The sequence below is a fragment of the Gavia stellata genome, chromosome 3 (genome assembly GCF_030936135.1).
Source record: "Gavia stellata isolate bGavSte3 chromosome 3, bGavSte3.hap2, whole genome shotgun sequence".
NCBI lineage: Eukaryota > Metazoa > Chordata > Aves > Gaviiformes > Gaviidae > Gavia > Gavia stellata.
The window spans coordinates 101,277,135-101,288,534 of record NC_082596.1 but is presented as its reverse complement, the minus strand read 5'-3'; the positions used below and the strand labels follow the sequence as shown (position 1 = coordinate 101,288,534).

General features: G+C 54.9%; 1 protein-coding gene across 1 annotated transcript; it reads right to left on the bottom strand.

The window, feature by feature from the left end:
• Positions 1-1,724: 1,724 nt before the first annotated feature.
• On the bottom strand, positions 1,725-10,741 carry NRN1 (neuritin 1). The gene is made up of 3 exons (XM_059815415.1): positions 10,473-10,741; positions 5,913-6,057; positions 1,725-3,063 (listed from the first exon to the last, which is right to left on the bottom strand). The coding sequence occupies exons 1-3, from the start codon at positions 10,525-10,527 to the stop codon at positions 2,832-2,834; spliced, it is 432 nt and encodes a 143-aa protein (XP_059671398.1). The 5' UTR covers positions 10,528-10,741; the 3' UTR covers positions 1,725-2,831.
• Between the last annotated feature and the right edge of the window lie 659 nt (positions 10,742-11,400).

The following is an 11,400-nucleotide window of genomic DNA, read 5'->3' as shown; positions in this document are numbered from 1 at the left end:
ACGCTCAGTCCCTTCCTGGGACTTGGGGGAGAGCTCGTGTTTCCTTGGCCACAAAACAAGGCAAGACAGAGCAACCATCCCTGGGTTAAAAAAAAAAAAAATAAAAAAAAATATCGACCATTGTACTCAGGCTTCAGAAATAACACCTGAAAGGGGAACAACCAATGCCTTGCGCATCATCCATTAGTAATTCAACCTCACGGGAAGATAACTCGAGTCCACTAATGAGATGGAAGTCTCCCCCTTATTACGGAGTTTCAGCTTTCTTCCGAGGGGTGAGGAAAAGCTGGAAGGCTGCCCCCCACACACCGTCCTCCAACGGATGGGCACCGTCCAGCAGCCGGGAAGACGGGGAGCGCGGCGGGAGCACGCCCGGGCACCCCGGGGCGAAGCGGGCTGCCTGCTGCCGCCGAAAGGTCCCTGGGGCCCAGCCGGAGGAGGCAGCAGGCTGGGAGCCCCTCGCACCCCAGCAAGGGCTCCCTCTCCCCTCTCTCGGCAGCTGGCATTTCGTGCTACAGGAAATCAAAACAGCGGCGCCTGACCTCATGAATATAGAGATGTTCACAGAAAAATCAATTTAGGTCTAGATCCTCTGTGGGGAGGGAAAATAACCCAAACCGTTTAAACAAAGCTCTGCTCTCCAGGGTTTTCCTTTTCCTTTGGTGGTGGTGGTGGGGATTGAGTCTAGAGGGAGGGCAAAGGAAACCGAAATGCAAGCAGACCTGTGTCTGCCGAAGCGAGGCTGAGCCCTGCAAAGCCCCCCCCCCGCCAACACACACATAATGTATTTTATCATTAAAAAATCAACATTGCTTCCAGTGGTAAAGGCGCCTGGCTCCAGTTCCTGAGCGCATTCGTTGCTGGGATTCAATCCGTTTGGGAAATGCAGATTGGCTTGCGACCCACTGTTTGATTTATGAACTGTTACATTTGCTATTGCTTACACATTACATTGAGAACCTTGAGAAGGAAGGGGAGCAGGGAGAGGGGGCGAAGGAGAGAGAGATCCTGCCACCCTACACATTGGCAAAGGAGAGCTATTGCACAGGCAACGGCTCCCCACGGGAATAAATCACCTCCAACCAATTCGCGGCCCCTACCTCCCCATCACCCCCCCACCCCCGGTCGCCAGCTGGGCTCTCCCCTTATAAGTAAAAAGGACGTGTTTACTCTTTGATGTGTATTTCTTTATAAAGGCATCAGGCGCCTATAAATAGCCGAGGTTAGAGCAGCTTCTGCTGCGAAATCAATACCCCGTCCCCCCCTTCCCCTTGCTCCTTCGGCAGAGCTGCCTTATTAATTATGAAAGGGCTCCTCTGCGCCCCGGCTCCGGCTCCGCAGCCTCCTCCTTAATGGTGGTTGCTGTCTTCCCTCCGCCGGGGCTCCGCGGCGCTCCGCGCCCGCACCCGCGGGACCGCCGCTCCGCCCGGCCCCGCCGCTGCGCCGGGTTTCCTTCGGCGGCTCCGGGCAGCTGGGAAACGGGGGTGCTGCGGTTTGGGGTTGCGGGAGGAGGAGGGTGGGAGGATTTGTAGCATATTTTTTAAGAAAGAAATGGAAAAAAAAAAAAAAAAGGAAAGGCTGAGACTAACCAATTCAGCCGCCCTGTCCTTGTTTGAACTGAAATTGCCATGTTCATCCAGGGATCGGTTCGGGATTTAGCCTTCCTTGCCTTAAAAGCCCTGTTCTTTCCGAGGTACTCTAGGCACATTTTATAAAAAGGACGACACCCTCATTTCAAACAATAATTTTTATTTTATACTTCTGTCTATACTTTGTAGCAAATCTTTTTTGTCTTTTTTTTTTTGCTGAATTGACTTTATAATAAACTTTTTTTTTAAATTACATTTTTTCTTCTCTTTTAAAATCAAGGCTCTTTTTTTTTCAAAATCATTTTGCTGTTGTTTTTTGTTCTTTTTTTTCTTTAGGTTTACATTTAAGCCCCCTTTTTGTGATCTCTACGGTTGGATATTCAGGTATTTTACTGGTATGTGTAACATCTAAAACAAAGAGGAGGAAAAAATTAAAGGCAGTGAATTCGGAAAGATGCCTTCGAACAGCAAGTAAAGGTAAACTCTCACAGATCTGTTAGCAGCATTCCTTCACTCCTCCGGGTATTTAGACACGTCTTTCTTTCGCTCTTTCCCTCCTTCCTTCCTTCCTCCATTCCTTCATTCCTCCCTTCCTTAACTCTTCGTTTCCCTCTCTCTCGCTCGCTCGCTCTCTTTTCCCCTCGAGGAAAAATGCTCTTTTTTATTTTTTAATTTTTTTTTTTTTTTTTTGCAGTGGAATGACCAAAAAACAAGCGACTGTGGAGGAAAGATGAGAGACTGTGAATTATTCACCATATGCTTCACACGTGGACATCTACCTTGGATTCCTCGCCAGTGCCTTTTTTTTGCCTGCGTTTTTGTTCTCGCCTCGCACACTGCCACATTTTTAGAGGAGCCCGTGGCCCGCCGGGAGGTATCCCGGCCGATTACAACCTTAGCGTTAGGTGGCCCAGAGCCGTTCCTGAGATTGCTTTTGCACAACGAGGGCTCGAGTTTGTATTTTTCTTTCTTTCTATTTTTGATTCGAAGCGATAGTAAAGCTGAGGTCCGATTTGGGCTGCGCGCCGCTGCCTGTTTGGTAACATTTGGCAAATAAAACACAAGAAATAAAAGGAGAACGCTTCCACAGTCCTACATGGGTGTTTCACCATCATCAGCCACCACCACCACCATCATCATCATCAACCACAGAAAAACACAACGTCCCCAAAGCAACGGATGGACACTTCCTCTATAGATCCAGCACATGGGGAGGGTGGGGGTGTGAGTGTGCTCGCCCCCCTAGAAAGGCAGCCAGGTCACTAGCGCGGCCCACAGAGCCGCCAGCAGCAGGGGCAAAGCCGGCGGGAGGAGGGACGGTGCGGCGCCGCTGCCGCCTCCGCACAGTTCAAATAAGCTGCCTTGGAAATCGAGGTTTTTGGATTCCCGTCTCAATTTCTCCCAGAGGTCTGTCGCTCCTTCCTGGCAATCGGTGAGCGCTGTGAGGGTGCAGGCGTGGAAATCATCCCAGTACCTGCAGGAGGGGAGAGCAGCCGGCGTCAAAACAGGCGCGCACCCACCTTCCCGAGGCGGGGGGCCGCCCCCTCGGGCCCGCCGCCCCCGACCCCCCGACGTCGGAGCTCAGCGTGCCTTAAAGGGGGCTGGCGCCCGGCGGGGAGGAGCCGCCGCCTCCCCCGCCCTAAAACCCGGTCCCTGCCCGCCCCCCCCCGCGAGACAGAGGTTTCCGGGAGGGATCCGCGGCCCCTTGCCTCCCCCGGGCTGCCCCACAGCCCGCCCTGTGCGCACGCTTTGCGCTGGGCAGCGGCTCCCCTGACAGTTCCCGGGGGGGGCTGCGGCGGGCTGTGGTTTCGGGGGTTCCCCCCCCCCCCCCCAACCCTCCCTCCGGCACCAGCCCGAGCTGGGTGGGATGGGACAAAAACTTGCTCTCTGCCGGAGGGGGTCTTTGCCTGCCGGGGGGAGAGGGCATGCCCCTCGGCTGGCAAACGCTAGCCTAGGAGCCCACGGGCTCGCCCCGAGGGATTTTCGTCACCGGTGGGAGCGGGCAGATGGGAATGGGAAAGGCATCGTTTTTCCCAGGCGGAGGCGGCATCCTGGAGGGTCCCGGCGCGGCGTTAAGAAACCCTCGGGAGGGATCCCCCAGGGCGGGAGCGGGCCCTGACTGCGGGGGAGGAAGGGAGGAGGAGAAGGAGGAGAAGGAGAAAGAGGAGAAGAGGAGGAGGAAGGAGCATCTTCCCCTCCTGGGCGCCCCGCACCAGTCCGCGGCGCGGGGGACTCCCCATCCATTGCCAGGGGTCTGTGTGCAGCGAAGGGTTTCTCCTTCCCCAGGATAATTTCCAGCTATTCCCACAGGTTTTTCCTTTTTCTTTTAATTCCCTTCTTCAGGGGAACTGGACCGGGGTTTGCCACCGGGGCAGGACCCGTCCCACTGCCCCACCTGGGGGGGACAGGCGGACCTTTCCTCTTCATGTCTGCGTTATCGAAAATCACCCCGAATCTGCCTTTCTCTCTCCTATTTTCCCCTTTCCTCAAGGCAGGCGCCTGCAAATTTGGATCTTGATTTTCTTTTTTTTTTTTTAAAGTAGTCCTACAGCCTCTAATTTATGAGCACTCTAAGCTGGTTGTAGACTCCCAATGTTTGCTACATTTGTAATAAATAATGAGATACTGAGAAGCCAGAGTCTGAGAGTGTGCCTCTCCTGCAGTATTTCTGCTGTAATTGCATCTCCCAAAGGAAAATTAAATCTTTCCCCATCTTCTTTCAATACACATCCCGGCACAGGGTGAAGGCAATCGGGTGGTGGGAGGTGGTCGGGGAACGGGTCTTGCTTGGAAAAGAGGTACTTTTTACAGGTCAGGACCACCTCTGGTCCGGCAGTCCAGGGCCAAAGGACATCATATTAGGATGCTGCTGCCCCACGGTATTTATTTCCCACGCAGGACACAAGGTAAACCGCAACCCAGAATTTACAGCGAGGTGCCAGCCTTAGTAGGTGCAGCAAAGTCATGCTTGGCTCTGAAATCTCTAGGTAGGAAGAGAAAAGAGGAGGGTTACAGAGTTCTCTTTCCTTTCTCCTTTCCTTTCTCCTTTCCTTTCTCCTTTCCTTTCTCCTTTCCTTTCTTTCTCCTTTCCTTTCTCCTTTCCTTTCCATCTCACTTTCCCATTTCACGTCCTTCGTTTTCTGATTTTCGTGGAGCAAAAAAAAAACCCCTATTCTAAACATATTTGTGTCTAAGGACCATATCTCGTTTCTAAATATGACTTTTTTTTTTTTTTTTTCCCCGATGGAGGGAGTTGGTGCCGAAAAACAGCAACCGGGAGACGGGAGAATACCCTGTGCAGCCGGATTTTTTTTATTTTTCCAGCCGTAACGAAAATGCCCGGTTTTGCTGCCCTGCCCCGGGGGCGAGACCCCGAAGCGGGGCGGGCGAGGCCGGAGCTGGCAGCCCCCCCGCCCCCGGCAGCCGCCCCAGCTTTCCCTCCGCCGGTAAGATCCACTGCCCTGAGCTCTGGGGAAAACTACCGCAAATCTAGGGCTCCTCCAGCTCTCCCAGTTCCTCCAGCTTCGCAGAGGAACTGGGGAGGAGGGGAGCAAGGGCCGAGTTTGCAAGGCGAGCTCTTTTTCTACCTGACTTATTTTTTGGTTGTTGTTTTCTATTTTGTTATTATGATTTTCCCCCTTTATCGTTGCCCCTTCCTTCTCCTCCCCTCTGTGCCAGGAGCGGGGCGAAACTGGGAGCAAAGGGGCTTCCCCAGGGGCCAGGGGGGTGGAGGAGAGCTGCCGCTGGGACGGCCGTCCTTCTGCCGCTGGGAGACCAATACTGTGACTGGGATATTTTCCTTTTTAATTTCATTTTCTTTTCCGGGGAATCGCCTCCCAGCCCTGGCCTGAGCACCCGGGGCGGGGTGGGGGGCCGGAGCCTGCCAGTGAGCGTGGGTCCCAAAGGCAGCGATGAGGAAAGGGATAACAGCCCCCGTGCAAATAATGTCAACATCCCAGCGCAAAGCAGGAGGGGGGAAAGAATACATGCGAAGAGCTAAGGTGGGGGGGAGGAAAAAAAAAAAAAAGAGAGAAAAAAATCCCACCCAGATTCACGGAGGGAAAAACTAGAAAAGGCGTTGTAAAAACTCCCTCCAGACTTCGCTGTTCCCCAAGCGCGGCCTGTCCCCGTGGCAGTCTGCTTGGAGGGACCCCGGAGCAGAGAAACGAACCCCAAAGCACTAAACCCCGCGTTACTTCTGTTCCTTCCCACCATCCCACCTCGCCCCCCTTCCCCAGCCCGGGGTGACCCCCAGTCCCGTGTGTGCCCCCCCCCCCCCCCCCCCCTACCGCCGCGGCCCCGAAGGGGAGAGGAAAGACCTACGCGCAGATCGTTTGGAGGTTTCTCTTGTCGTCCAGGTCCTGCGGGTAGTTGGCCATGTTATCGCCCAGCCGCAGCAAACAGTCCGAGAAGCCCCTAAAGACCGCATCGCACCGCCCCGCCGCTCTCACCGCCTGCACCAGGTACGCTGGGGGGGGCAGGGGCACAGGTCAGCTCCGCCGGCTCCCCGCCCGCCCCGGCCCCCCGCGCCGCCGCCCCCACCTCGCCCTTTCCTCCCCCCGAGCCCCCCCCCGGTGCTAAAGGCGCGCCCCGCCGGGCAGCGGCGGTCGGGGGCAGGAGGAGGGCGGTGGGACCGAGCCGGGGTCGCCGCCGGGCACTCGGGGAGGTGAGTCAGGGGCTTTTCGCCCTTTGCTTTTTTAGCACCGGGGGTTTCGGTGCCCCTGGATTAACGGCGTTGATTTCAGTCTTTTTTCTTTTTTCCCTTTTTTTTTTTTTCTTTGAGGGGCGAGGAGGAGGGGAGGCTAGGGGAGGATGCGCTGCCTGCTTCTCCCCGGACTTGCTCCTTTGTTAGAAAATTCCGCCTCGAAGCAGCAGGCGCGTTTCCCCGTGCAAACACGGGCGCACACACACGGCTTCTTATTGCCCAGGTCTCTTGGCGAATATCGTGCAAGACGCAGCGGGGAATAATAATAATAATAATAATAATAATAATAATAATAATAATAATAATAATAATAATAATAATAATAATAATAATAATAATAATAATAATAATAATAATAATAATAACAACAACAACAACAACAACAATAACAATAAGAAGAAGAAGAAGAAGAAGAAGAAGAAGAAGAAGAAGAAGTAAATATAAATATAAATATAAATATAAATATAAATATAATAAATAATATAAAAAAACACTAGAAATAGCTGCGCTAAGGACACGGAGAGAAGCAACCCCAAAGCCACGCAGGCAGCTGGGAGGGCGCCGGCCCCGCGGCTGCCCGGGCTCGGGGCAGCGGGGCGGGAAGGGGCAGGGATGCGTCCCGCTCCCTCAAACCTGCTGCCTCGGGCATCCTTCGAGATTGCGCTAGGAAACGGCACTCGGTTAGACACAATGGCAACAAACCCAAGCGCAACCGCCTGCAAACGGGGGGAGAAAATGAATTAGGGCGAGAGTGAGATGGCTCCTCCCGGGTGTCCGCGGCCAGGCCGCGGGACGGGTCGGGACGGGACGGGTCGGGACGGGACGGGACGGGACGGGACGGGACGGGACGGGACGCAGGGGCATTGCTGCTGCTGCACGACGCGGCCCGCAGGACTCAGGCCACGGCCTGTGCCCCGCACAGCACGGCGCGCACGCCCGCAGCAGCCCGCGCCGCAGCCGCAGCCGGCGGGCTGGGGTACCCGGGCACGGGGGGTGCTGATCCGTGACCGCTCTCCTGCCAGTGGCGGGGGTCGGGGACGCCGCGGTGGCCCTGGGCCCGGGTCGACCCCGGGCAGCGCATCTGGGATGTGGCTGCGGCCAGCGGGGGCGGGGGGGGGGCGCCCCCACGCCTTTCGGAGGATCCCGCCGTCCACCCACACCCGCACCGCCGCGGGGGGGGTGTTGGGGTGGGGGGTCCCTCCCGATCCGTCTCCCCAAGGTCATGGCTGTGGCGGGATGTGTTTCCTCGCCGGGCACCGGTTACAAGCCAAATGGCTGACTCCAAAAGAGACTGTTTCAACCCAGATCCCCCTCTTGCCGTTTGATTCATCGCTGACATGACTTGGTGGCCACTCCCCTCTACACACACCCCAGCACCAGCCGACACATCAAAACCCCAGCAGGCTACAGACATTGGCTACGCTAGGAAAAAAAAAGCCAGGCAAACAAATAGAGAAGAACTGAGGACCATCCCGAGGGTAAAACCGTGTCCTATAAAACCCGCGCCATCCCGCTCCGCAGCTACAAGGGGAGAGGGGAGGGGTAGCTGCCACGAATTTCTCCAAAAAAGTGAGGGGCTGCGCTGAAAACCCGGGGACGGAAGCGGAGCCGTGCCCTGGGCCGGAGGGCGTTAGGGGGTCAGATTTGGGAGCAGCGGGGCTGGGAGCATCCCTCACCTCCGACGGGCGGCCTGGGTGCTCCCTCCGCACTGGGTACCCCTGGTCCAAAGCCGCTCTAAACCCCACTAATAATAATAATAATAATAATAATAATAATAATAATAATAATAATAATAATAATAATAATAAAACAACCAGCAAAAGCGGAGAGACGAGGGTCCTGCCCGGTTAAACGACAGCGGGATTTCTCTTGAACTAGGGCGCTTGTGCTTTGCCGTGGCCCCGACCTTCCCCCCTCCCCGTCCTTCAAAGACAAGAGTGTGCAGCAATTTGCAGTGCGGCAGGACCGCAGGAGCCACCCGTAGCGGATCGGGCCCCCTCCCGAAACCCGCTCCCCGTCCTCGCAGCCCTCCTGCCCTTCAGCTGCGGCCGGTACACCCCTCCTGTCCCCGGGCACCTTCCGCGGAGGCTCATTCTCCGCGCCCCCCCGCCACCTCCCGAAATGTCAGGGATTTCGGACAGCTCCCGCTCCCCGCTGCCCAAATAAATAAATAAATCGATAAATAAATAAATATTTCTTTAAGCCCCGGTGCTCCTGCGGGAAGCATAGACATTTTGGGAAGGAGCCGAACATCCATCTCACACGAGCCTTTACCGGGGAGGGGGCAAAGGCAAACGGCCTTTTGCAAGTCCCACACCGACAACCAGAAGGTGATTTCGGGGGCGGGGGGCGGGGGGGAGTAGGGGGAAGGTTACCCAAAATACCGAAGGAGGAGCAGAGAGGAGAAAAGCCCTCCACGAGCTTCAAAGCCGCCCTCTCCCAGGGCACCGCAAAGCGACCGCACCGCCACCGTCTCCGCGGTGTGCGGCAATATTGGGGGGTAACTTTCCAAATCACTGCTCGTGCTCACGCCAGCCCGGGGACGGCGATTCCCAGCGACTCTAGCTACCTTTGGAAATTTCGCCGTGAATAAAATCCTCCCTCGGTTGAATCAAATAAACACAAACGAGAGAAAATCCTCCTCCTCCAAACGAACAAACAAACAAAAAATGCAATGACTGAATTAAGGATAACGTCCAAATAATGCCTTCCCCCTTCGTTCTCTGACAGTACAGAAAATGGCCTTCTGAAGAGTTCAGCCTCATTTAAAATGGAATGGTAATACGAATGGAGGAGTTTGCATCTTATATCCACATTTTCCAGAGGTCAACATTTCATCGCAATATTTCATATTTTTTTCTTTTCTCGATGAGGAAACGTTCAAGGCATGTTGCCTCCTTCTTTCCCCCCTTTCTTGTTCTCCCGCCCTCTTTTTTTTTTTTCTTTTTCTTTTTTTTTCTCTTCTTTCTTTTGGTACCCACAAAATGCTGCAGAGATTGGAGAGGAGGGTGACCGAGCAAAAGGATCTCTAAATAGCAATGCCGAGCATTTTTTCTATTGTAGCAGAATTCCTTTGCAGGAAAATATTTTCAAAGGTCTCTTCGCACCTGACAATCTGGATAATAAAAGACGCGCTTTAATGGCCCTTTCCTTGAAGCCCAGTTTTGGATCATGCTTGGGAATACACACATTCAATATATAATCCTTAAAATTTGCCTGTACAGGACCAAAGTGGTCATTAACTTGGAGATTGTTGGCGGTAACTCAAAAAATTTTCAGCAAAGAAATGTTGAATAAAATGAACCTGAGAGCAAACCAACAAAAAGAACAAGGGAAAACACCAAGATATTAAACAAAACCAGTAACTAGCACACGAAAACACATACTGGCGTGGAGGGAAACCTGTTCTATTTTAAGTAACTTAGCATATATAAAAATCTTTTGGACCTGCTCGTTTTTTGACAGCGGTTCTCCGAGCATAAAATTAATGATCGGGCGGTGGGTCTTCGTGATTTCTTAATATTTTTTATTTGTTTAATCCCCGCGTTCGGGCGGATTTTTTTTTTTTTTTTAAGTTAGCGTTGGGTTTCGTTCGTTTTTAGGCTGCTCTGCAAATGGGAAAGCCTCCAAGTTCCCAAAGGGAGCCCTTCGCTTGTCCCACTGATTTTCTGCAAAAAAACTTTCCAGCTAGATCTCTCTCAAGCCATTTTGTGCTGTATTTCTCTGTCCCTCGGGGAGGGAGGGAGGGATTTCTGAGCACTGGAGTCCCCAAATTGTCGGTGATAAGGAATGCAGGGGATATCCGAAAAGCAAATACAAATGCAGTCGTTCGTGGGGACGGCGAGAACGGGGCGGGGGGGGGGGGGGGGGGGGGAAGGAGGAAGAATAAGAGGGGGGGAAAAAAAGCGAAGTATGAATGAGCATGCACTGATTTAGGAAAACGAACAAAAGTGATTTAAGAGGAATAAGAAATCGGCTCCCTTTCCTGCGGACCCCCCTGCCTTGACAGCGTGAAGAACCGCGAAGATGCCACCGGGAGGGAGGTAGAGGGAGCGGGGGGTCCCTCCGCCGCCCCAAACCGCGGCCGTCAGCGCAGGTTATTCCGACATTCCGCTTCTGCATGCATCAGCCGGGCTTTGGTGCGCACAACTTGATACCGAATTTGGCAGTCCACTTACCTATCTGTACAGCAAGGATCAGAGAAATATATCTGCCGTTCAACTTAAGTCCCATCCTACATTTAGTAAAACCATTTGCGGCTGCAGATCTTTAAATAGTTACTTTGGAGAACGTGGGGGAAAGCTGAAAAATAGGCATTGCCAACAAGTTCCGAGCAGCGGAGGACTTTGCAGACAAGGGGGGGAGACAAGAGGAGAAGGAGAGAAAGAGGGAGGCAGAGGGAGAGGGCGAGGAGGACTAGCTGGGAATGGTTCGCTCCATTAGGAGGGGGCGGAGGAAGTACAGCCTCACGCCCACCACCGGCCCTGACGCGGGGGGATGACACGGACCGGGGTTTTTTCCCCTTCTTCTTATTTTTTTTTTTTTTAAACGTGCACCTTGGAAGAGAAACGCCATTTATAGGCATCACAGGCTGGATTTATCCGCTCTCCCCGTGTCCCCCCGCCCCATTAATCGCCGAGAAACTCCCCCACCCCCACCCCGCCCTCCTCCTGCCCCGCGCGGCGGCGGGGGGGCGGCAGCCGGGACCGTCCCCCCGGGGCGGGAGGGATGCGGGGGAGGGGGACGCGCACACGCGCGCACGCACACGCGCGCGCACACACACACAGACACACAGACACGCAGACAGAGGAGCCGCCCCCCCGGGGGTGGGGATAGCACGGCAGAACCCCCCCCGCCCCCCCCCACCCCCGGGCCGCCCCGTCGGGGCTGTCCGGCCCGGCCCCCGCGCTGCGGAGCGGGGAGGAGGTAAGGGAGGTGCGGGGGTCCCCTCCCCCGGCCCGCCCCTCCCCCACCATGACGTCACCCCCAGGCTGAGGTGGTGCGGGGGGAGCGGGTCTCTCCGGGCCCTGCTGCCGGTGCTCGGTCCCGGTGGCAGCACTCCGGTTGTGGGGCTGCAGAGGGTGGCGTGGGGAAAGGGGTCACGCG

What these genes read in the sequence shown, in the direction of transcription:
- NRN1 (XM_059815415.1), bottom strand. Translation starts at nt 10,527, where the DNA reads ATGGGACTTAAGTTGAACGGCAGATATATTTCTCTGATCCTTGCTGTA. An exon ending in GATCCTTGCTGTACAGATAG is followed by an intron (nt 6,058 to 10,472) that starts GTAAGTGGACTG and finishes TGCCCCCCCCAG; the next exon opens with CGTACCTGGTGCAGGCGGTG. An exon ending in AACCTCCAAACGATCTGCGC is followed by an intron (nt 3,064 to 5,912) that starts GTAGGTCTTTCC and finishes CCCCTCCTGCAG; the next exon opens with GTACTGGGATGATTTCCACG.